This window comes from Mustela putorius, unplaced genomic scaffold (genome assembly GCF_011764305.1).
Source record: "Mustela putorius furo isolate JIRA1106 unplaced genomic scaffold, ASM1176430v1.1 tig00003845_pilon_pilon_pilon, whole genome shotgun sequence".
In the NCBI taxonomy this organism is placed as follows: Eukaryota; Metazoa; Chordata; class Mammalia; order Carnivora; family Mustelidae; genus Mustela; species Mustela putorius.
In genome coordinates this window covers 15,650,181-15,677,599 of record NW_025421998.1, presented here as the reverse complement: position 1 = coordinate 15,677,599, position 27,419 = coordinate 15,650,181, and the positions used below count along the sequence as shown (strand labels likewise).

Below are 27,419 nucleotides of genomic sequence, written 5' to 3'. Positions count from 1 at the left end.
TAGAACTTTGATTGTTTTTTATTGTGCCTATTATGTAAAGCAGTACAAAACTCAGGCAGCAGTGATGGCAGTCCAGGTGTGTAGAATAAATGGCTTTGAAGCAGTTATCTGGTTAAAGAGCCCCAGGAGATGCAGCTGAAGCTGTGTGTTGGCTGTGCTCAGAGGCTCTGGGACTGGGTGGCCGAGGAGCTGGTGGACATTAAGGAGAGAGCGGTGTTGATGCCCTTGTGTTGATGCCCCCTGGCCCCACCCCAGAGTCATGGCAGAATTTGTTCTAGCTGCAAAGTGAAAGTTTCTGTTTACCCAGTGGTGTGTAAACCTGTTCTGCAGTAATGACACAATAGAAAAAGACACATCTGAATTGAAATATAACAGTGTCAGAGAGAAAGCCCCATTAGATCCACAACAGATACTTTGGCGACAATTGCCATTGGAGAAAAGCGGACTCTTGTGCCACCATGTATTAGGTACTCTTCCCATTGCCACAGAATGCTGGTCTCCCAAGCAGACAGATGGCCACGATGACAGAGTAGATCAGGCTCTTGAAGAGCAGTAGAAGGTAGGTGTATAAGGCAGAAGTGGTCTTGAACTGCAGCTGCAAAGTATCTAAAACAAGTCATTTATTATTTTCACCTTCTTTTCTTTTGAAAGGCTAAGGCTTATTAATCGGAGACAGGTCACATTATACATTTCTGATGATCTAAGTGGAAAGGAAGCCCCTAGACCCTCACAACCTGACAATAAACATCTACACCACTAACACTACCCCCACCACCATCACAAAATAACTCAAAATCCAGCTTGCTGGTCAAAACAATCAATAACCTCTGGGAAATTCACTTAGAACATTCTAAAGTATTAAAAAGTAAGACTATGTCTTAGATGAATGAGTCAGGCTGAAGAAGCATTGGTTAAAATAGCTTTTACCATTTCTTCACCCCTACCATGTCTGTAGGTAATAATATAACTAATATTCTTTAATCATTAACTACATGGCAGACATTTAATTTGAAAAGTTTGTGTGCAAAGATCTAATATTTCTATTTTTATATAAATAATTTTAAAATTTGTTTGTTTTAAGCATAACAGTATCATTATTTTTTCACCACACCCAGTGCTGCATGCAATCCGTGCCCTCTATAATACCCACCACCTGGTACCCCGACCTTCCACCCCCCCGCCACTTCAAACCCCTGAGATTGTTTTAATCTTTCTTAATTTTTCAATAACCTATGAGATTATTATTTTCATTGCCATTTTACAAATAAACTGAGGACAGAGAATAATTTGCCTGATGTCATATGATTCATAAATACCACCAGCAAGATTTTAATCCTAGTGACATAATGTTGATAGCACATTCTTACCTACTTTGTATTTCCGTACTTCCAAAGTAATAAATACTTTCAGTTACGAAGAGTTAAGCATAAATATAAAGATAAATTGTTGATTTAGAAGCATCTTAGCCAATATATCTTGTGCATTGCTAAGATTCCTATCAAGGGTACAATCAATGGAAATTTGGTTGTGTTCAAGGTAGGGTAGGGGGGAGGTTTTATTAAAGAGGGCATTAGTTGTGATAAGTCCTGGGTGATGTGTGTGTTAAATTACCATATTGTATACCTGAAACTAATATTATAATCAGTATGTTAACTAACTGGAATTTAAATAAAAACTTAAAAAATAATAAAATAAAGTGGAAGAAAGGAGCAAATCCAAACTCTCTGCAACTTTAGGAGATCAAACTCACTCCCTGAATATATTTATTGTAGTTAAGATATTATAGGATAATTGCATTTGTTATCCTTTGAGGTTTTGCAGGAAATACACGATATCAAAAAATAATTAATGCCAATGTTGGTGTGTCAGATTGGCTATTCAATGAACCATTAGGCTGAGTCTGTTCACATGGAAATTTTGTGTATGTATTTATCTCCATTGAGTCAGAATTCCAAAATCATTAGCCCTCGGTGTGGAAAAGGACATCTAGTGATGCTGTACTCATTATTCCTTGACAAAGTGTCCTTGGTAAAGTAATATGTTAGCTAAGGTCTAGAGGCCTCTTGATATTGGACATGGAAGGCAGATCAGCAAAGCTAGAGCAATGTTTCTTGTACTCTCTTGTTATACATGTTGGAAGAAAGGGAGAGAAACTAGTACTTATGTGTCAGCTAAATAAAATAAACTATTTAGACATTCCACATATATGACATTATGTCTTCAGTAACTGATGAGGTGTTATTTTTGTTATTCCTGCTTTCCAGAAAGTGTAACTACTGTGCCCATATTCATGGAGCTAATAATAAAAAGACTAGGGTTAATGTCCGGTCTGTGGCGTTTGAATCCCTGTACTCACACTCCCCATGTGGACACCTGTCTCGGGTGTCTACAACAATGTAGAAGAATAGAAAACTAAGTAAGATGTATGAATTGTTATTTCAGAAGGTCTGGGTTGAAGCCTCTAATCTTGCTGTGTGTCATGGTGTAAGGGACTTAATTAATTTTAAGTCATTGCCTTCATGTGTAAAATAGGAATATTATCCTTCACAGTGAGTATTAAGAGAATTAAACAAAATGTACTCGCAGCGCAGCATTATGCTTCTGTACAAAAACCTCTTGGTGTCAGTTCATGTTGTTAACCACCAGCAAGAACAAAGACGTAAAAATTATCTAGAAGCAACTTGATATCATGTTTTCCTCAGTCAGTAGAAATAAAAGTCACAGAAATGAGTCAAGTCCATTGTTGAAAGAATTCAGAGCAATCACTGTACCCCTAATTTATAGTCCTTTCACACCCAAACAAACACTTATTCTGTGAAAAACACTCCTGAGAAATGATGGATTGAGTTAAAATATCACCAGCCATTCTGAGGTTTCCACCTAACGCCAGATGCTAAGTTGATCAGGAGGAAAAAATGCTATAGCATAACATAAAGGCAAACATAGACAAAAACTTACCATCTTTATATCTCAGAGAAGCTTTTGTAGAATTAATAGCAGTGAGATCTAAAAGAAATGAGAGCAAGCATTATTCAATTGTTCATGTATATTATTTGACCGGTGTTTGTGTTGTGGATATATGGATGGATGGATAGATAGATAGATAGATAGATAGAATTTGTCAACCAAGAGGAGAGAGCTATTACTAATATGTATACCACAATTCTAGAAATGATTGTTCTGAGTCTGTGTAAATCAGTAAGTCAATTCATATATTGCATTTCTGCACATGAAGATGTTGAAGTTCGTGAATGATACATTTTTTTTTTCTTTCCTCACAACTGGAGGGTAATGTCTAAGTGCTAATTTCTAATATCTAAGTGCTCCTAGCTCCTGACACAGAGCCTGCTGCACAGTAGGTGTTCTATAAATATTGGTTGAATGGAAAAATAACCAGAAACAGTGGCTTCTCTACAGTCCTTAGCACCCATTGCTAACATGAAATGCCTTATGCTAGACTAGCCAGGTTGATACCCAAATAAATTCCACAGCAGAATCTTACATTTTGGGAGGAGTCTGGCTTAGGTAAATTCTCCTTCTAAGCAAAAGAAAGAGACCCTACCTTTCCAAATTATGCATGTTCCCAATATTCCCAACTCCCACACATTCTTTTCTGGAGTGGTGGGTGGTATTTGTCAACATGACAACACTACAAATGAAAGCCAATACCTACTGAGTGATTATTACTCTGCCAGGCACCATGTGAATTGTTCACATGTATTAGGTCATCTAATTCCCTAGTGACACTGACATGAACTGTATTCATGTTAGCCATGAAGATGTGAGGTTTAGAAAGTCTAAATAAATCACTGGGAGTCATACCAGTGATGGGCAAAGCCAGCACTCAAAGAACCATTATGAGGATTTAGATGAGCTAGAACATGTGGAAACTACCTTGTAAAACAATCCATAGAAATCGATAATATATCTACCATTGTGGACTCTAAGACATCATCCCTTCCACTATCTTAATTACTCTTAACAAATGACCTTTTGATTATAGAACCTTAGTATTTCAGTGTGCTTCTTTCCAGGGATTAAAAGATTGGTCAAGAATCATAGTTTTCTGAATATATAAAACTGAAGTGAGGGTTGTATTTATAGTGTAGAAAAAATCAAAACAAAAACAAAGCAAAACAAAACCCAACATACATACAAAGACAAAAATCCTTAAAAAGATAATTGACTGTTGGGTGGAGGAAGAAAGTCCTAACATGTTTTTGTTTATTCTTTCTCTGCTTGATTTGTTCTTGTCCATACAGGTATGGTTCTGTTATGGAAATTATTCACTCCACAGAGTACGCTCTTAAAAAATAAAGCTGAGCAGTTGGCTTTGGAGTAAATCTCAAGAATAAAAAAGTGCATATAATCATGTTTAGGTGTTAAAATATTCTCAATAACTGACTTTAAAGTGTCTTAAAATTCCCTTTCTTTTCCATACAGTGACTTTACTCATTAAAAGAGAAGTAAAAATCTCTAATCACCATGAATTGATTTATTGAAAAACATTAAGGTAATAATCTCTCAAATTATAATCTGTGGGTATGTCCTAGATTTTCTTTTTCAATCAGATTCGCTGAAAACTTGGACCAGATTAGTTTTATCTCTTCAAAATCACTTCGTGGATTTTGACTTCCATGTTCTATGTATTATTAACTTTCATAAAAAACAAAAAGAACAAACAAACAAACAAAATCCTTACAAGAAACAGCATTAGAAATTTGCTATAGAAAAACATTAACAGAAATGCCCTCAATAGCTTTGTTGCTATGAGAAGGTCTTGGGAGACAGTCTTTTCAGAACTTAATTCTCAGGTAAAACACATCATGAATAAGAAGTTCTCCCTTTTCTAAAATGATCATCATAGAATGTACCATAGCATATTTTTATTCTATAAAAATCAATAGTTAAAATACTTCAGCCCAGTGATTACATTAAACTTGTGTTTGGCCCACTTGCTTCCTCTCTGTTTCTTAGCTGTAGGAATAAGAAATTAGGGTTGTTTATAATTTTACACCAGCTATTAGGAAAATATAAAACAAATGAATAAACATATTCATCTTATGTTTTCAAAACCAAGCATTTTCACTGGCATTACTGCACATTGTCTTCATCACATTCCAGGAGAAAGGAAAAGTAAGTAAGTGTTTGACTCTAAATTGATCACTGGAGAAACTAAGGATTCAAGAAGATAAAGATTTAATTTAGCAATTCAGAGTGGTATACTGCAAAAGGTCTTTGCATGTCTCGTTATGTGTTTGCTGTCCACTGCTCCCAAGGACTTGTGAACCACAGGGAAAATATAAACTAGTTCCTTCTTATGGGCTCTGTAGGGCCTTGGTCTGTGATGTTAATGCCAGCCAGAACTTGACTTATGAGTCTAGCGAGTTCCTGGATCACAGCAGGTCCAGAGCACATTCAGTCATCCACCCACAGTGTCTGAATATGACCAGTGTCATCACCAATGAGGTTAATTTGGGACAATTTGCCTGAATCATGAGTGACCCTAAGTGATTAGACAAGTATATTCTCTTTACTGTAGTGATCCTCCTTGGAGCGGTAGTTCATCCTACATCCTTCCCAGGCCTGGCACACACCAGGACTGCAAGAATGTTTGCAGAGCAGCTTTACCAATGGTAAGAAATACATTCATTGTGTAGAAAGGGAGAATGTTTGTACACGGTAGCCTCAGCTCATCTTTACTTATCAAATCTCCCCTTAGAGTGGAATATAAATTCAAATATGAAAAACCCAAGACCATCCTCAGCAGCCAAATTACTTTTGTTGAGCTGTGATCTGGCTCAAACATTTTACAGCTTATAACTCATTATTTGTGGGTAATCCTTTGAGTAGAGCAAGACTGAAGTGAAAAAAACTCTGACTGCTGAGTAGAACATTCTTGAAAGATGAATAATTGTTCTTATTTCATAATCAAGTGTGGTTCTCTCTTGAACATTTATGGTTTGCAAGATTGCTAGGGGCTTTCATATGCATTATTTCAATTAATTCATACAATGACCCTCCAAAGACATCACTGTGACCTTATTTTCAGATGATGAAACTGAGGCAAGAAAGACTAAGTGAATTTGTCTTCTTTTTTTCTGTATGTTCCAAAGCCCATTCTACTTCAATTCTAAAGGACTGAATTTCTTTTAGAAAAGAATTTCTAAAAGAAAGAGCAGGACATTTATGTCCTATATTAAAGGTTGCAACATCAATAAAAAGTTTCTATTTGTTTCTTTTCATTAATATTTGACAAAAAATGTGGACTATTTCCTTTGGGGGCAAAAAAGGGTACTGGAATATTGCACTCATATATACATGCACATACCTTTTTTCTGTGGAGGAAATAGAATCTCTTGGTCAACTCCTCCTTTATTCCACTCATGTTTGACGATACATTTGTGTTCTTTATCCATTGACGCTCCACTCACGGTCAGCCAGCTGAATTTCATGTATGTGTTGTTGGTCTTCACGGTGTCTCCCTGCTGTGATGCCAGATTTGTTTTGTCATCCTTTTCTCTCCAATCTATCTTGATAACATCCGGGAAAAAATCCTCAAGGAGACAAAGATATGTTCCAGCCTGATGGAGTTCTCGCTCCGTAACTGAAGGTAGAAAAGTTGTGGGCTTGGGGGAAATGTCTACATTAAGGCTTCTATCTGTGGGGAAGTGGAATAACAATTAAAACATTAGTAGAGTAACACAAACATTGTTTGGTTTAGAAGCACCTAGCACAGGGAAATGAGGAAATTTGCCACAGAATTAGTACTTATGTCAGGCCTTCCATCCACAGTGGTTTATGAGGTACTAATTGTTTTTATTTTCAGTGTGAGAAGAGTTACAAGAAACCGTGTAACTTGCTCAAAGTCACAACTATAAAGTGGTGGAATCTGGATTAAAATGTGAGGGTTTTTTAGGAACAATACACACATTCTGAATGAGACTCCACATCCACGTGTCCTTGAATATCTATCCAGTTGATCTTTAAATCTTCAAATATGGATCCCAAACCTACTTTTTAAAAATTATTTTTATTATGGTTTGTCTCCCTCCCATTCCCATCTTGTTTCATTGATTCTTCTCCTACCCACTTAAGCCCCCATGTTGCATCACCACTTCCTCATATCAGGGAGATCATATGATAGTTGTCTTTCTCTGCTTGACTTATTTCGCTAAGCATGATACGCTCTAGTTCCATCCATGTTGTCGCAAATGGCAAGATTTCATTTCTTTTGATGGCTGCATAGTATTCTATTGTGTATATATACCACATCTTCTTGATCCATTCATCTGTTGATGGACTTAAGTGGGTAGGAGAAGAATAAATGAAACAAGATGGGATTGGGAGGGAGATAAACCATAAGTGACTCTTAATCTCACAAAACAAACTGAGGGTTGCTGGGGGGAGGGGGTTTGGGAGAAGGGGGTGGGATTATGGACATTGGGGAGGGTATGTGCTTTGGTGAGTGCCGTGAAGTGTGTAAACCTGGTGATTCACAGACCTGTACCCCTGGGGACTAAAAATATATGTTTATAAAAAATAAAAAATAAAAAATTATTTTTATTAACATATTAATGTATTATATATATCTATATCTATATATCTATATATACACACACACACACACACTAGATATAGATCTACCTAGATCTATCTAGATCTATATCTATTTATAGATCTATCTATATCTAATTATAGGTCTATCTAGATCTATATCTAGATCTAGATAGATCTATAATCTATATCTATATATAGATATCTATATATCTGGTGTAATGTTAGAAGTATGGTTTCAGAGTTTCTTACAGACATAATGTCAAAATATATGGCAAAACATCATTGGTTTTAAAGGTTATGTCACTCAAACACTGGTATGTTACTTGATTATACATTTACTGTTAGTGATTAAAATTATAAATGTTAAAATCCTTTTAAAATATATTTCCAGGGCATCTGGGTGACTCAGTGGGTTAAAGCCTCTGCCTTCAGCTCAGGTCATGATCCCAGGGTTCTGGGATCGAGCCCCGCATTGGGCTCTCTGCTCATCAGGGAGCCTGCTTCCTTCTCTCTCTCTCTGCCTGCCTCTCTGCCTACTTGTGATCTCTGTCAAATAAATAAATAAAATCTTAAAAAATATAAAACTTATTTCCATCATGCAAGTGCTTTACTGATATTCTCTTTGAGCTAGTTTGGAGTTAGTTTAGCAATACAATGGGCAATTTCTTTAGAAAAGAACAATTGGATTTTTCATTTGAGAAGAAAAGGAAAAAAAATCTCTTCTGGGCAGTATGTAGTACTCTTTTTTTTTTGGAAAAAAATTATTGAGAATTTCTCTCTGTGTATCATAGCTCCTATTTTTATACTAAATGAATAACAAACAATGAGCATTTATTCATGATATAAATAGAATGATGCCAGAATGTACTTACATTTATATATCTTACTGTAGTGCAAATACTATTTTGATTATAATATTAAGACACTGTATATTTTTCTAATGATATACTTTGTTTTTAATTTTAAAAGCATGTTAGATAAAGGAGATTAATTTTTCAATTGTAAATGATATTTACATAATTTTAATCTCTAGTCAATATTTTAAGGAATCTAATTTTCATCTTAGAAACTTTGTGTGGTTTTTTGTAGGAATACTTCTGATTTGTTATAGTAAAGAAACTGAAAATAAATTGATGAATTTGAAAAGTTTCTGGCTGGTCACACATTGGTTTTACCTCCTGTCTCTTTTCTTTAGCTAGACTCTTGATGTTTTATTCTTTTCGACATGAAATGAATCTTGAACTCCCATAATTTTCTCAATTGAATATTAGCTGAGCATTAAAATAGTGTACTTGATTAAATATGGTTAGTGCCTATATTTTGGGTATTATAGTACCTAATTTTTCCTTCAACATTCTTTTTAAGCTTATTAACAGTGATTTTTATGGCCAAAATAATTTTATGAATCATAAATTAGAAAACAGATTCCAAATAAATAAACCTGTCCAATATATTTATATACATTCATTGGCATAATTACAAAATACATTGGAATTAAATTGCTGGTTATGTATATTTTATTAAGATATGATATTGTGAATCCTATATAAATTTACCAAATGTCAACTACATTTCCAAGTGCAAGTGTGATATTTCAAACCTACATATTGTTGTTGATCTAATTGTTCTTTATTTTTCTGTTATTTTTCTTTTATTCAATAATTAAAGTTAATTCATATTTGACTATGAATTTCAAATTTATGACATTTCTAACTTTATTTAATATTCTAACTGTATTTAAAAGGTTTAAACTTTTTTCTAATAAATATGAGCATGAAGGTCAAACTTGTTGGTGTCTGACCTAACCAGGTCTCCTGAAGTTCACCATCTGTTAATGACATTAAATATCGTGGTTCCCAAAGTAAAGATGCAGTGGGAGCATGAAATGTGCTTTTCTTAAGACCGTTTCTTCCATTTTATAAAGTGGATGTGGAAGGCAATGCCCACTCTTTCAGTTCACATTTCTCCTAAACAACTTGTACATTAAAGTCCTTTTCTCATTTTATGGTGGGAAAAACATAACAAATGTGAAAAGTCCGTGTGCTTCATTTTCATAGGTGATATAAAGTATGTACTTCACCACAGTTTTCCCTGCCTTTGAACCTAAAATTTGACCCTGTGTTTCTAGGTAGATAACCACAGGCCTTTTTTTCTTCTACTTTCTTCAGTGCTTTGAATCTTCTATTTTTAGTTCATGGCAGAATGCTATTTGTGTATTAAGAAGACTTAAGTCTTCTCAAATAGATTTTGGAAATAGGCAGTATAAATAAATGAGGAATAGTTTGTGCACTAGAGCTGTTTCTTTTTCTGCCCCAGAGCTTGACCATTTGGTAAGGTTTACCTCAAAGATGACATGAAAACCAGGAGATGTTTGCAAATCCTGCTGAGATACAGACCAAAGCATGTAGAATCTAACACATTGAAATGCCAGAGCATAAGGTGAAGCTTTCATTTCCAATATTATCCCTCACAACACAGGGGTTGCCTTAGGTTTCAGCCTCTCATATTAAAGAGGCTCTTCTAATGCTCTACTTTGATCAAACAATACTACTTGGACAAGGTATCAACCTGAAATAAACTCAACGTTGGTTTTAGAGGTAGACCTGGTAAAGACAGTAAAGAAGTTTAATATGGATTTGGTAAATATTACCTGGAACAAAAATCTCTACATGTTATGCTTACATTGAAAAATATAGAATACCAGAGGGAATACAAAAAAATTTTTTAAAATTTTATAAGTGGGTAATTTTCTCTTCAGAAAAACTATCCATTGACATCATCCTAAGGGAATCCCAAAATAGACATTCAGACCCTGGGACGACTCAGAAATTTGCTCTAATGTATATGTTTCAGATGTGTGTGAAGTGTCTAAAATGAAAAAAAAAATTGAGGGAAAAAAAAGCAGTGTTTCTCAATTGATGTTTGAATTGATACAATTTTTAACTTTCTAAATATACCTAGATAATTAAGATATTAAATATACAAGTGAATATTTGACTTTTATCCATATCACTTTAAGTTTATATATTCAAATTGCAAAACATCTTCCCTTCTTCCTTTATGTCTGGATATTTCCACTGAAAAATGAGAAAGTACCTTGTATTCAAGGTAACAATACTTGAGACAATGCTTATTACATTCTCATCATTTAAAAAAAAATTTAAAGATTGATTTACTTATGTTAGAGACAGAGAGAGAGTATACTAACAGAGGCAGGCTCAGAGGGAGAGAGAGAGAAGGAGATAAGTAGACTCCCTGCTGAGCATGGAGCCCATCATGGGGCTTGACCTGCTGCTTGACATGGGGCTTGGTTCTGTGACCCTCACACCATGAACTTGGTGTTCCCCAGAGTCAGCTTGGTTCCGTCTTTCCCACCTCATTCACAGGGGTTGGAGAGTATGATTTTATCTTTTTTCACCATTTTCCTGAAAGTTCTAATGTCTTCCCTTAAAGGGTTTTCTTCTCTGATTTCGCTTCTTTTACTAGAGTGTAATTTACAGTTAATATTTCTTTAATTTTCAAAAAAGAAAAAATAGAAATAATTTATTTGAGTATTTAATAAGTGAGTGTTCAGTATTTTTACAGGATTATTTTATTTCTATATATTAAGGGGTGGATATCTGGTTTAATTGTAAAATCAATTCTTTCCAGAATCTAATTCCCACTGACAGTAGACCTGATAAGTTGTTACAGAGTTTGAAATCATAATTATGATCTCTTAACCTAGTTATTCCTGAAGGACTGCTCCTTTGATCTTGAAATTACCCTAACCGTTTCCAGGGAATTTATTTAAAAATCTGAGTTGCCCTATCAAGAGGAAGATCCTGTTTGTTTGGTCTCTCTGCAGCTGTCCCAGTAGGAGTGCAAAGACAGCTCTGAGTTAAGCAACTGAGTTCTGCATGTAGGACAACTCTCCCTCCCCTTCTGCTCCTCTCTCCATGTGTACTTTCCCTCTCTCTCTCTCTCTAAGAAATAAATATTTTTTTCAGTTTTTAATTATTCTTTATTTTAATATTATATCAGTCACTATACAGTACATCCTTAGTTTTTGCTGTAGTGTTCCATGATTCATTGTTTACATATAACACCCAGTACTCCATGCAATATGTGCCCTCCTTAATACCCACTACCAGAATAGCCCACCCCTTCTTCCCCTCCCCTCTAAAACCCTCAATCTGTTTCTTGGAGTCCAGTCTCTCATAGTTCGTTAATAAATAAATAAATAAAAATCTTTTAAAAATATGGCTTAGTGTTTCTAATATCACATAATGGCCAAATGGAATGGACAAATCTCTCTTGTATCCCACTCTTTGCCTTAATAACTAGTCATGTGACGTTAGGTAAATAACCGAACATCTCTAAGCCTCAGTTTCCCCACCTGCAAAACTAGAAAAAGAGGATTTTCTGAATAGGGCTGTGGAGGAATGAGATAGTGCACTAGACCAGTCAGCATGATATCTGGCCCTTAATAATCTTAGCTAATATTATTGTTCCCTTTGCAGGAATGGTTTCAGGTCTTTTTTTTTTTTTTTTTTATCAAATTCTTCCAATATAATCTGTTTGCAAGCAGGAAGTAAATAAACCATTTGCAAAGTAGTTTTCTTTCCGCTAGAGTGACAAGTAGCTGCAAAATTGCTGTCCACATGCGGAGGGGATTCTGTATTATTTTTTCTTAAAAATATCTATCAATTTTTCACTCACAGGATTGAAATAAAACAAGGTTACTTACCTGGGGGAATTACTATGAGCTTAGTTCCCTGTGCAAACATCTTGATCCAGCCTGAGTTATCACACTGGTTAGAGGTTCTACAAAAACATCAGCCTTCTCCTGAGTTTCACAGCAGGATCAGCAGGTAGAAACATGGTACTGGCCGTTTGATCTTCTGGGTTTCCTTGGAAAGCCTTGAATATAGGCTTCATATCTGATATTTTGTAAGTTTTCCTGAGCTGAGTTGACCCAAGTGTCTGTTTTTTCAAGGAGGTAGTATTCACTGAGAAGAGCTGATAGAAAACAGAAAAATAAAAGCAAAAGAAAAGAGAGAGATTGGTAGTATGGGTCAACCAATTATTTATCTACAATACCAGGAAAAGTATTCAGTCAGTTAAGAGGTTTTGATTTCCACGTATTCAGTTGTGTAAAACTGCTCAGAGATGCATCAAAGGAAAAATCCTTCTGTTCTCACAAACACTAGACCTGCTCTGTTAGTAATTTGGGATTGTATTTCTAAAGGAGGAAACTTCAGTAACTCAAAATATAAATATACCAACAGAGATATACTTTGGAAATATGAACAATGGCCTCCATTTTTTCATCAGCTACTTTTACAACTTGACAACATGATTCTTTATCACACCATGCAAAATGAGAAAATAATTTGTGTAATGACAATGTTTTTCCTGGAATAAGAAAGAAATTTGTAGAAGTTTATCTCCCATGAGATAACAGATTTTGATTCAAACCAAAATTTGAAAACAAAATCCATTTTTCTGAAATGTTGAAAGGGGAAGCCTCTTGGAAGCTCTTCTATGATCTTCAAAAATACATGTGTAGCCCTGTCTCTATGGTTAACTAGCTTTGGACAGGACATTTGTCATCTCTGGGATCCCATGTCCCTATTTGCTGCTTAGGCATTGGGTTATGTATGTCCAAAGGGCACTTTGTGTTCCCACAGCTTATGAACCTGTTATGAAGAGCCCAGTCTGCTGGGCTGCTCAAGTGAGAAAGGAGTTGAGGGTTAGTAATAGAAAATGATTTCATACAGTTCCCTTCTGACTCTACAATACTGTGAGATCCCAGTAGACACAGTATCAGGGGGCTTCATGGCACATGAAGACCTTACTGACTATCAGGTAAAAGACTGTTGTTTTTCTTATCTGTGTCTAAGCCGGATGGGGGCTAGTCTTACAGGTAATATTGGTGGAGCCATATAGGATTCATTTCAGGGGCTCTTCTATTTTCTTTTTATTTAATTAATTTATTTATTTTAAGCATAACAGTATACATTATTTTTTCACCACACCCAGTGCTCCATGCAATCCGTGCCCTCTATATTACCCACCACCTGGTACCCCAACCTCCCACCCCCCCCGCCACTTCAAACTCCTCAGATTGTTTTTCAGAGTCCATAGTCTCTCATGGTTCACCTCCCCTTCCAATTTCCCCAAACTCCCTTCTCCTCTCTAACTCCCCATGTCCTCCATGCTATTTGTTATGCTCCACAAATAAGTGAAACCATGTGATAATTGACTCTCTCTGCTTGACTTATTTCACTCAGCATAATTTCTTCTATTTTCACTGGTACCAGTGGACAATAACCTTTTTGAGAGAAACTCCAGACTGCTTGCAATATATGTGAAGTGTGCTGTCTGGTGTTCAGGTAAAGGCGAGTTGATTCTGAAAGATTCTCACTCCAGTGTCTCCATTTGAAATGCAATGGAGTGAGGTCAGAGATACCTGAACAGGTTGGCAGTAGACATAAAAACAGTGAAAAGAGAAGAAACGAGTATATTCAACCTACAAACCCAAGCCAAAGATCCATATATCCATAGGGTTGGCATTTGAAAGTGACTAGTTAGAATTCTCTCCAAAAGGGGGCATTAATCAGGACTGGGGAGGCAGTAGCAGCCCTTGTTCATCAAAGGCAGGGCTGGGGGAGGAAGGTTTGCTTTAGAACCAAGGAAAGACCTTCTCAGTAAGATCTGTCTGAGTGTTGTTCATTATGTTCTTGGTGTAAAGAACTACCAGATCACCGAAGACTTCACCTAAACCCTATGTTATAATAATTCATTGTTATCTTTCCCTTCGAAGCAACATCCTCACATTTGTCCATTAGGTTTTGTTTCAAACACACCTATCCTTGAGCTCTACTTCACTCAGACTTAGAGATTTTCCACCATACTTTGGAAGAGTGTGTGGAACTATATGGCTATTATGAGAATTAGAAGAAAAGTCTTGAAAGAAAGAAGTTGCTGTGGCTGATATCAAAGAGATTACTGCCTATGTTCTCCTCTAGGATTCTGATGGATTCCTGTCTCACATTGAGGTCTTTTATCAATTTTGAGTTTATCTTTGTGTACAGTGTAAGAGGAAGGTCTAGTTTCATTCTTCTACTTATAGCTGCCCAGTTTTCCCAGCACCATTTATTGAAGAGACTGTCTTTTTTCCACTGTATATTTTTTCCTGCTTTGTCGAAGGTTATTTGCCCATAGAGTTGAGGGTCCATATCTGGGCTCTCTACTCTGTTCCACTGGTCTATGTGTCTGTTTTTATGCCAGTACCATGCTGTCTAGGTGATCACAGCTTTGTAATAAAGCTTGAAATAAGGTAACATGATGCCCCCAGTTTTATTTTTGTTTTTCAACATTTCCTTAGCGATTCGGGGTCTCTTCTGGTTCCATACAAATTTTTGGATTATTTGCTCCAGCTCTTTGAAGAATACTGGTGGAATTTTGATTGGAATGGCATTAAAAGTATAGATTGCTCTAGGCAGTATATGCATTTTAACAATGTTTATTCTTCCGATCCAAGAGCATGGAATGGTCTTCCATCCTTTTGTGTCTTCTTCAGTTTCTTTCATGAGTGTTCTGTAGTTCCTCAAGTACAGATCCTTTACCTCTTTGGTTCGGTTTATTCCCAAGTATCTTATGGTTCTTGGTGCTATAGTAAATGGAATCAATTTTCTAATTTCCCTTTCTACCCCTGGGGATAAAAATATATGTTTATAAAAAATAAAAAATTAAAAAAAATAATAATAATAATTTCCCTTTCTGTATTTTCATTGTTAGTGTATAAGAAAGCCACTGATTTCTGAACACTGACTTTGTATCCTGCCACAAGCGAAAATAAACTTTTGGGACTTCATCAAAATCAGAAGCTTCTGCACAGCAAAGGAAACAGTCAAAAAAACAAAGAGGCAACCCACAGAATGGGAGAAGATATTTGCAAATGACAATACAGACAAAAGGATGATATCCAGGATCTATAATAAACTCCTCAAACTCAACACACACAAAACAGACAATCATATCAAAAAATGGGCAGAAGATATGGACAGACACTTCTCCAATGAAGACATACAAATGGCTATCAGACACATGAAAAAGTGTCATCACTAGCCCTCAGGGAGATTCAAATTAAAACCACATTGAGATATCACCTTAAACCAGTTAGAATGGCCAAAATTAACAAGACAGGAAACAACATGTGTTGGAGGGATGTGGAGAAAGGGGAACCCTCTTACACTGTTGGTGGGAATGCAAGTTGGTGCAGCCTTTTTGGAGAACAGTGTGGAGATTCCTCAAGAAATTAAAAATAGAGTTTCCCTATGACTCTGCAATTGCACTACTGGGTATTTACCCCAAAGATACAGATGTAGTGAAAAGAAGGGCCATCTGTACCCCAATGTTTATAGCAGTAATGGCCACGGTCGCCAAACTGTGGAAAGAACCAAGATGCCCTTCAAGGGACGAATGTATAAGGAAGGTGTGGTCCATATTCACTATGGAGTATTATGCCTCCATCAGAAAGGATGAATACCCAACTTTTGTAGCAACATGGATGGGACTGGAAGAGATTATGCTGAGTGAAATAAGTCAAGTAGAGAGAGTCAATTATCATAAGGTTTCACTTATTTGTGGAGCATAACAAATAGCATGGAGGACAAGGGGAGTTAGAAAGGAAAAGGGAGTTGGGGGAAATTGGAAGGGGAGGTGAATCATGAGAGACTATGGACTCTAAAAAAACATCTGAGGGGTTTGAAGTGGCAGGGGGTTGGGAGGTTGGGGTAACAGGTGGTGGGTATTATAGAGGGCACGGATTGCATGGAGCACTGGGTGTGGTGAAAAAATAATGAATACTGTTATGCCAAAAATAAATAAAAAATAAATTTAAAAAAGAAGAAAAGTCTTATTCCTTTATGTAATAACAAATGAGATAATAATCCCACAACTTTATTCAGAAGTATGTACATTCTGTAGATCAGTAGTTTGTAAAAAAAATTCCAAGGCGTAGTGAATATTCACAATTGCTGCCGCTTTTGCTTTAGACACAAGGATGTTTCTGTACTCTTCTGTGAATGAAGAAAATTCTTGGTGAAAAGACATCCGTTGGTTTATTACCCTCAACTCTTTTCCTAGTTACAGTTCTTAGCTTTTCAAAATAAAGCAAACTCTATTACTATTGGGAAGACAGTGTAAAATGTGCCTTTTAAAAATTCCTGACTTCCTATGTTAGCTGAGATGGGTCAGAGAAACAGTGTAGTTGTAGTGGGAAAGGACACGGTGATGTGTTGACCCTGTGCTAGACCTATCCTGCATGCAACCTTCTTCAGTCCCCAGCAACAGTATGAGAAAGATGTAGTAACTTTCCTAGATCATGCTGTCAGTTAAGAGGCTGAGCAGGAGTTCAAACCCAAGTCCATGTTACTTCAAAGGCCTTATATCTTCCATCATTCATTCATTCATTCATTCATTCATTCAAAGTCAGCACACCATTTTGCTTATTGGATTTAGCTTCCTTCCCCAGAAACTTCTAATAGATGTAAAAGAAGGAAACTAACTAGGACACCAGTGATGTCACTAACAAAAGCCAAACTAGGCCCCAGAGAGGTAAATAGATGATAAGGTGACCTGACTAAAAGAAACAACACAGATTGGGGGCTTGGGTCCTAGCTCAGACCTTGCTGAGGACACAGATGTAGGAGAAATGTTCAGTCCAGACAATAGTCAGGTCCCTCTGGGAGGTAGAAAGGAGCATGTATATGTTTGCAGGGGTGTGGCGTTGTGGGAGGGTTTTTGTTCAGTGGAAGTGGAGCATTTCTATACAGTGTATCCCAGCAGGCACAGTAATATAGCCCAGCGTCTTCCTCATTAACTCGGTGTATCCTAAGACTCGCTGGCAAATCCCTCTGCCATTTCCTGGCTTCATATCTTTCCTCATTAACCCCTTGTTCGTGGACCACATTTTCATTTGAGGAGATATACAGAATTCGTTTTAGAGGCTGGTCTGGCTTCTGTTGATACCAGTGAATATATACATTATTCCTTAAGCCACCTGCTTTTATGTGGCATTCTAAAAATGCTGTGTTTCCTTGTTTCTTGGTAATGGATGGTACAAGTTGCGTTATTAAAAAGTCTGCATCTGCATCTGAAAGGAAAACAAAAATAACAATTAGCAAAATTTTGACATTCCTTAAAATAGTACACATTTTTTTTCTATTAATGAAAACCTAGGGGTTTAGGATTTACATTTTTTTTTCCTAAATAATTCAAGGTCATGGTGGAATTTATCTGCCTGGGTTGAATGACCTCTGGGGCTTTCTTCTGCCCATAATGGCTGACTTGATTGTCCATGCTTTCTATCTCTTTTCTTCACTCAGTAAATCTCTCATGGGTAAAGCCACTTACAGATCCACAGAGAGGCCAGCAGGATGACCTGTGATGGGAGCAGCATCTTGCCAGCACTTGTCAGGAGAGGTAGTTGAATACTGAACTGATCACAGAGCAAATCTGAGGGCTGATTTACTAGGAGGAAGTGGTGCTCTGAACACACAGCTAAGACCCATAGACTGCAGAGAAAGGGAGCCACAGTATTTACCCTAAAACATCCTGCAAAACAGGGTTGCTAACTCAGTTTATCAGTATATCGCTCTCGTTACTGTGTGATTGTTATCATTGATTGATAATTAGTGTAAAGAAGCCATTTCTTACTAAAGGACTATGGTCCTTTATTGGTTCAAATCAGATAGCGGGAGAAAGGGGGGAGAGTTCTAAGAGTTTTCTTCGTCTAGGGGTTAAGGTTATCTGCTTCTCTCTCTGTCTCTATCTCTAGTCCTTCCATTGAAGTTTATGTAATTTCTAGTGGGTCTATCTTTATGTTAACTAATTCTCTCCTTATATCTCTTAAATCCACTGGTGAGCCTCTCATTCTTCATCTCTGCTACTGTGTTTTTTTTATTTTTTGCATTTCCTTTGATTCTTCAAATATCTCTGCTGAAATCATCTGTCTGATGATCTTGTATACTATTTACCTCTTCTATTAGATTAAAGCCTTTAACATATTAATCATATTTATATTAAATTCTTCGATAGTTCCTACATCTGTATCATATCTCAGTCTGTTATGATGACTGCTTCATAGCCTCAGACTATCTTTATTTTTGACCTGTTTTATGCCTCTGAAATTTTTGGTTGGAAGCTGGACATGTTGTAAGGTATAGTAGATACTGAGATAAGTGTATTTTGTACTTGAAAATGAGCACTCCTTTCCTTCTGCTAGCCATTATGTGGGTGTTTGTGCTACTAGTCAGGAGTTAGCCTGGATTTGAAGTCTTTGTTGCTAAGTTATCAGGGTTGAAATTTTTTTGTCAGAGTTCAGACACTTAAAAATTCTCCAGTTGTACTTTATCTTTGTCTCTTCACTTGTCTTTGAGTCTTTGTTCCACTCCCCAAAGAAAGGTCTCTAGAAGCTCTCTCAATAGTATTGCACTGTGACTTACTCCAGGTTTCCCAGCACGGGGGTGAAAGGTCAAGAAGGGGACATACTCTGATATTTTTATTAAGTCTCAATTTTAACTGGAGACAGTGAAACTGGGTCTTAAGGATATGGCTTTGGCAAGTATTCCTTTCCAGAGGTAGAACATTTTATTTCATTTTCAAAAAGATTTTGTTTATTTATTTAGAGAGAGAAAGAGCATGAGTGGGGGGAGGGGCAGAGGGAGAGGGAAGAAGAGAATCTGAAGCAGGCTGCCTGCTGAGTCTGGAGCCTGACACCGAGCTGGATCCAGAGATCACGACCTGAACCAAAGTAAAGAGCCCAGCACTCAGCCAACTGACCTGCCCAGGTGCCCCCCAGAGATAGAACACTTTAAGTCCTTGTCTCCCTCCCCCAGCTGCAGGAGGTTCCCACCTATTTCAGGCCATGGTTCTGATGCCCATCCTTGAGCAGATGAAAACTGTTACTTTGGATATAGAGGAGATGTTCTGGTGGTCGCCTCTTTGTCTTCCCTCAACTGCAGCAGGATTCCACCAGTACCTTCCGCTGCAGGTGAAGTCACTTTTTTCTACAGTGGTGATGGGGTAGATTAGGTATTGGTGGATTTAGCAGTTGTAGCTGTTGTTCCCCTCCTGCAGCACCCAGGGAAGCTTACTCTGGATTGTCCCTGATCTTCCCTGAAAGAATTTTATGGAGTTTCTGGAGAAGAAGCTTAAAGGCTGATGGGAAGTATCACATATTTTGGTCCTCCAGTGTTCACACTCTTCCCTGGTCTATATTCTGCTCTTATTGTTTCATTAAAAATCTCCACTTTAATCCTGTGACCAGTGGAATGTGTTTGACAACATCTGTCCAAGGTGAGCATCCTGTTTCTCCCTGCAAGTGCCCGTCTGTCTCCAGTTTTTGTTTAAGTCATTAGCCCTGCAATCCTAGTTCTCTGATGGGTTCAAGCAAAGTATCAAATTTCAGTGCATCCTGCTTTTTTTGGATGTTATTGTAAGATGGGAACCCTGCTATTTCCAGCTGTTTACATCTCTGAGCACATGTAGGTCCTTTTTCCTATTTTGTTTTTCTTTGTGTTTCTTTGTTTTCTATCAAAAGAAGGAGAAAATTTCAGTTGGGTTCTGCCCAAAGGCCCATTATATTGCTTTCCATTTTTTAAACTGGATTTCTTTTCTTATTACTGAGTCTTGGGACTTCTCCCTATTCTGGACATCAGTCTTTGATATGTTTTTGGAGAATATTTTCCTTGAATCTGATTCTTTTCTATCCATTTTCTTGGAATTTTCTATTTTCCTTCCATTTTCAGTCTTGAGAAAAACAGAAATGTTAATTTTGAGGAAGTGCAGTTTATCAAAGATTTCTTTTATGATTCTTGCTTTTTGTGTCCTATATGAGAAATTTTTACCTAACCCAAGGTCACAAAGATTTTCTCCAAATGTTCATCTAGAAGTTTATTGTTTTGTTTTTACTTTTAGACCTAGAATACATTTTTAGTTAATTTGTGTATGTGATGTTTGATATGGGTTGTAGTTTATTATTTTTTTACATACATAAACAATTGTTTCATAGTCAGTTGTAGAAAAGCCTATTCTTTGTCCATTGGATTTCTGTGGCATCTTTGTTAAGAATTAATCACTTACGTGTTGCCCTATTTCTGGATTTTGTTCCTATCTATGTATCTACATTTTCACCAATACCCCACTATAATAGCTTAACGGTAAGTGTTTCCAAAAAGACTCTTTTCAAAACATTTTGGCAATACTATGTTCTTTGTCTTGCCATATAAATTTTGCAAAAAGCTAACTGATTTCTATGAAAAGTTTTTGTGGAATTTTAATTGGGATTACATTGAATGTATTTATCAGTTTGGAGAATGTTTGACCTCCTAACTACATATGGCATATCTCTAGATATATTTAGTTCTTCTTTGACTTCTGTCAGTAAAGTTTTATTGTTTTTAGCATACAAATCCTTCCCATTTTTTGGTTAAATTTCACCTCTAACTATTATAGAGGTTTTTTTTTTTTTTAATATTGTTGCTGTTACTATTGTAAATGATGCTTTTTTAAAGTTTCACTTTCCAGTTGTGAATTGCCAATATAATTGCAATTGATTTTACATGTCACATTCTACTTTATTGTATATTGTCCTCCATTATGTGCACGTGCCATCATTTATTCAACCAATCTTGCTGTGTTTGGATATTTATGTCACTTCCAACATTTCGCAGTTACATAATGAAATTCCATGTATATTTTCACATTTTTGAAAGTTGTGTCTTTAGAGTAAATTTCTAAAGGTGTTTTTATTAGGTTGAAAGGTAAATGAAAATGAACTTTTGGTAGCTATTTCCAAATATCCCCACAAAATGATTGTATTTTGCATCCTTACTTTCAATATATGAGTGTCTGCTTCCCCCCGCAGCTTCACCAATGGAATGTATTGTCAAACTTTTAAATTGTTGCCAATCTCATGGGTGAGAAATTATATCTCAATGTAGTTTTAATTGATCTTTATCTTATAAGTGAAGTGGAGCATTTTTAATATGTTTAAGGGCTATTTTTATATTTCTCTTCATAAGTTGGCTTTTCATGTCTTTTGCCACTTTCCTACAGGATATTTTAAACGTTTTACCTCCATTTTTTAAATGTATTTTTTGTATCGAGGATAGTTGGTTTTTATGTGCTCTACAAATTGCATCTATTTCCTAGTGACTTGTCATTTGTCCTTTGGTTTAACATGCTATTTTTTGTTATGTTGGCTTTTATTTTTTCATTTTCATGTAGTATAATTTATCAATTTTTTTTTCTTATTGCATCTTGAATTTTAGTTATAGTTACCAATTCATTCCTTAACTTTGTGTTGCATTGCAGAGGCTGGCAAATATATATTTATTTTGTACAGAGTCAGATGAACAATATTTTATATTTTATTTAGGCTTTTTTGCTTAAAGGCCACTGTTGTGATTAGTTACCTCTGCCATTTAGCTCAAAAGCAGTCATAGACAGTTATAGAATGAATAGGCATGGTTGTGTTCCAGGAATGCCAGAGGCATGTGTCCTATTATAAATGGTCAAAAGAAAAAGGGCGTATTTATTTATTTCTTTTCTATTATTAAAAAAAAGGATTGAAAATACTATGCTATGTTTTTAAAAAAATATTTTGTTATTTTTTATACTGTTTTATTGTTTGCCATTATATTTTATTGTTGTTTTATAATTTAAAAGTCCAATCAGCCAATGTACTTATATTTATTCAGACTCAGCAAAGAATAGTCATCTATTTGTGTCAATAATTATTTTATGAATAACAGTTTGTCTTCTCTTTGGCTGTAGGAACCACAGAGGAGAAGCCATTTCTACTGTTCGTGCTTCAGAGGCAGGACAGTACCCAGTACAAGGACAGACACTGAAGCCAGAAACCAGCCCTCCATCCCATTCGGTAACTCTGTGACCACAAAGTAAACAACGTCTTTTGCTTTTGTCTGCTCATCTGTAAAATGTGAATCATGATAGTACCAGTGTCACAGTATTGTCACAGGATGAGAGAGACTATTTCTTTTCTTTTTTTTTTTTTTTAAAGATTTTATTTATTCATTTGACAGACAGAGATCACAAGTTAGGCAGAGAGGCAGGCAGAGAGAGAGAGGAGAAAGCAGGCTCCCTGCTGAGCAGAGAGCCTGATGTGAGGCTTGATCCCAGGACCCTGGGATCATGACCAGAGCCAAAGGCAGAGGCTTTAACCCACTGAGCCACCCAGGTGCCCTGAGAGAGACTATTTCAAGGCATTTAGCATAGTACCTGAGAAAGAACAGTAGCTCTGACTAAATGGCCCCTACAATCCTCCCTAGGCTCACAGCAGAACCCTGGGGGAAAAGGTCTGTGTGAACACTTGTGTCCCCTCCCTGCCTTGGAGGATCCAAGGCTTATGTGCGAAGAAAGTGGGTTGCTGGGGCTGTCCCCTGATCTACAGTGTGGAATGATCTATAATCCTTACTGTAGGAGAGGCTGTGAGCTCCTGTCCATGTTCTCCCCCAGTACATACAGAGCAAATAAAAGCTAAACTGCTTCAGAAGACCTGATGGAGAGGAAGAAAGTGGGGATGAAGGATTTGAAGGTTATTTCATCTTTCTAAGTCTCAAATTACTCATATTACAATGGGCAAAATGAATATTACATTATAGAATGTTGTGATGATTATATACACGTGTGTAATATTAGCAAGGTGTTTCCTGACACTCAGTGATTTCCTCTTTGGATCTGAGCAATGTTAAACATTCAGGTAATCTCTGGACAGTTAAGAAAAAAAGAGTACATGACTAGGTTTCTGTAGGTCCTAATGTGTGAAGATAATCCAGGTTTTCAGAGGTTGAGGAAGAAGTCCTGGGAAATGGAGCCCAGCCCTGAGAACAAGTTGAGGAGCTGCTCCTGGTGCTCATGTAGGGAAGGATGCAGGTGGGTACAAACCTGAGAGGAGGATCTGTGTAGGTTGTCTGGGTGTTGCAGAACTTCTTTTCCTTGAGTGGCCACAGTTCTTGGTCATGCTGCTTCAAAGAATGAAGAAGTAGATCAGATGAAAGAAGAGTGGTGGGCAGCAAAGCAAAGTTTATTGAGCCATAGTACATAAACTCCCCAATGGGAGGGGCCCTGTGAGAGTTGCCCACCCCCACCCCAAAGTTTCTAAGTGTAGGGGTTTTTATGGCCTCATTGGTGAACTGTTTTTATCTGACGAACACTCCATGCTCCCGTCACCCAATCAGGTTTTTTGTTCACAAACTCATCTACCTATTTGGTGGTTGTTCACGTGGGAAAGGGTGGAGGGCTCCTTCCAGGGTGTGAAAAATCCTCTCACAGGTTGGTTTCCTTTCAAGGCAGGACCCCTTTTCCGTGCCTGCTTTTCTTTGTGGGAACCTTGCGAAATGAGATTATCACTCAGTAGCGCTCGTTGAGGTTTGAATTTCTGCCTTTGTAACAAGATCCTAGGTGAAGTGGATGTTGTTGGTCCATGAATGAAACTTTGAGTATCAAGGATTTGGAATACGGATCTAAATAATTTCATTTTCAAATATGCCATAATAACCCATATAAGCAATGCAATGTCTCAATATGGTGAGCGTTAGACATGCTCCAAGCACTTGTAAGAGCTTTATATATATTATTGACATTACTCTTCCTGACACCTCCTTAAAGTTAATACATATTCCATTTTAAAATAAGAAAAGTGAATCAGAGATACATTATGCAATTTATCCAGAGTAAGACAGCCAATATGGGAAAGGTGGATATGTAGTAAAGGGTCATTGAAGAAACACTGAGAAATAGGGAAACCTAAAATAACAATCAGTGTCACTCTCAGTGTATCATAGAGCCGTGACTGGCAAATGTTTTCTGTAGAGGGCTAAATGGTAACATTTTGGGCTTTGTGGGTCTCTGTTGCAACTACTCAATTCTGCCATTGTAGTACAAAAGCAGCTATAGATAATTTGTAAACATATGGACAAAGTTGTGTTTCAGTAAAACTTTATTTACAAAACTGGGGGCTGCTAGGTATAGACACAGTTTGCTGACTTCCTGTTCCATGGTAAACATTATGATTAATTGTAGTGTTTCAGTCCCTCCCCTCCCCCACCCTGGGGGATACAGTGTAATAATATAATATTATTCCACAGAAAATGGTAAGTATATAATAATATTAAATATCTTCTAAGTATAGATTTAGTCTATATTGTTACGTGAACAATCTCATTATTAAATGTATAAATCAATAAAATATTGGATGTTATGTATACATAACAGAAGCTTTTTGATAAAATGTACAAAATCTGTACATGCATCAAGAAGAATTAAAAATGCCTATCCTTCCAGGAACATCCACTCTTTAAAGAATTCCTTTGCATTGTTCTTTTTATGCACTGGAGAGTTTACTATATGTAAACCATTTCTGTATTTGACGTTTTCCTTGCTAATATGTGGTGATTATGCTTGTTTACTTATAATTGGCAAAAAAAACTTGTTTTTAAGGGCTCCATAGTACTTTGACACTTCAAAACCTCATAGGTAAGGAGCCCTCTTCCCTCCTGTTCATCACTGTAGTGTTTCCCCGTTATTGTGTGTTGAAAAGTCAGGGTAGCTGCATCTCCTGAGATGAGTCCCCATGTGCCCACTTCAATGCAGTTCTGTACTGCTCTATTGGTTTAATCAAATAATCTGTGTAAAGTATTTAGCACATACTGTGAAAACCTTAATCCCTCTTTCATTTACTCCTCCCTGGAAAGGGTTCATGTTTACTTGCTCTATATTCCTCTCAGGGGTCTTCTTACTTTGTTTCTGTAGACATCTTAGAGGACAGGTGAGGCCCTGTTGAGACCCAGACCCTCAGGTTCCTCCCGCTGAGACCCACCCCAGTCAGGAATCATGATGACAGGGTGTGGGACACAAGATCCCGAGTTCACCTGTGGAAAGGGGCTGACTCTGTTGTGAGAGTAATTCATTCTGCTTCCATAGTGTCTCTGCATTTGATCACACCAGCTGATTCTTAGAAAGAGAAACAGAGAATGTCACGATCTCAGAAACTAGAGGTATCCAACAAATTTTTTGTGAAGTAAAGGTTTTCCTCATCCTTTGAAAGTGGACTCAAGGGGACTTTTACATTTTCACACATTACACTGTTTCCCTATTTTTGAAATCTCACAGCCAACCAGTTACTAATCACAAAACTCAATTCTCAAAAATTATCTTTTATTTTATTAATTTGTGAGGACATTACTTTTTTTTTCTTTAGGGATGTAGGGAGTGTGTATTATCTTTCTTTTTAACCATCTGATTCTTATTCAGGATCTTTGGTTTCTTTGTAGAACCCTTTGTAGAACCTCTAACAAAGTTAGAGGCATATCCGCCATGCTGGAGATGCCTGAGGTGCTCAGGGGCCTCTTCCCGTGGGGCAGTGCTGGTTTTATCCCAGCACTGATCCCTGAACCTGGAGTTATGTGCCACTTCTACCTCTAGGATACAGGATTTATATGTTGGTCTCTCCTATACTCAAAATAGCTGATTGTTTTCTTTGAGATTTAATGGTCATTGGATTCCTTCAGGATGGCCTCAGACACTAATAAAAGACATACAATTTTTACATCTGACAGATTATAACACCACTAAAGAACTGTAATGTCCATGAATAACATCAGTAAGTAATAATAACCAGAAATATTTATGTTAAATGTGTACGTACCCCTTTCTGTCTTCATTCTGAACCATTCAGATACTAGACTTCCCTGTCTTCCCTGAAATAACAGACAAATGGATTTTTTTCTAACCCATCCATGCTGTATTTTCATAGTTTCCAGACAGTTGAATTTAATGGGAAATAGTGTCAGATTGCTATAATTTGGACCATAATTGCTGATATTACATGGGGCTCACTGTCTGAGCAGAATCTATGATGTCTTCATATAAAGTTCAGGAAATACTGCAGAGGGCAAGACTCAGGCTGGGCACCCAGCTGTGCAACCTCTGCGGTTGCCCATATTGAGAAGGATGTGGGTGGGTCAGACCTGAAGAGGGTTCTTGCACAGCTTCTCTTGGCAACTGTGATGCTGTGGATCCAATTCCAGCTGCCACAGTAGTAAATGGCCTCATCTTCTTTCTCTAGGAAATTTATTTTCAGTGTTGAAGTGGAAGTATGAGTGTTTTTACTTGCCTCAAATTTGTTGTTCTTCCCGTCTAAGGGAACTTGAACACGGTCTGTTATGACATCTGTTAGATATTCTATCTCCTGATCTGGTTTCTGCCGGTACCAGTATATGGTTTCACTGTTGAAGTTCTTAGCAGACACGTTGCATGATATGTGGGCACTCTTATCTCTTGCTCTGGAAACTGATATTTCATGTTGCTTCAATGTCGCCTGCCCAAGGCCAACTGCAACCAAAAAGAGAAATTCCCATGAAAAAATTACATGGAAGCAATTTCTTCAGTCTCCTCTACTGACTGAAGTGACTGGGGGACAACTCACAGGCCCAGAGGGATGAGAAGATGACAGCTTCTAGCAGTGGCATCCCGTTGGCCTGGCTGGCTCCCCAGTGACAAGGTAAGAAGTGAGGTCCCTGTTAGCAGGACTTGTCAGGTCTGGAGGGTGGAGCTGGTTCAGGTTTCTCAGAAGAAGTGGTAACCTAGATAGTTCCCTGGGGTTGTTCATGATCAGCCGCAGATCTGAGCAGGTCTGGGGCTTCCTGTGCCCTGTGAGTGCTGGGCAGATGGGGTAAGAAGGCTCTCAGTCTGGAAAGAATTCCTGGTGTGAATGTGCCCATCTAGTCCAGGATAGGATAATTCTCACACCCACTTAGCCATCTCCCCTGGAATCCTGTACTGCA

The 27,419-nt window shown here is 37.2% G+C and overlaps 1 protein-coding gene across 1 annotated transcript; it reads right to left on the bottom strand.

Annotated features, from left to right (window-relative positions):
- On the bottom strand, positions 1-27,419 carry LOC101692750. Its single transcript, XM_045089639.1, is given in 7 exon segments — positions 1-465; positions 467-606; positions 2,959-3,006; positions 6,332-6,661; positions 12,290-12,353; positions 26,639-26,967; positions 27,062-27,419. Coding segments are annotated over 7 exon segments (1,368 nt in total). The 5' UTR covers positions 27,105-27,419; the 3' UTR covers positions 1-51.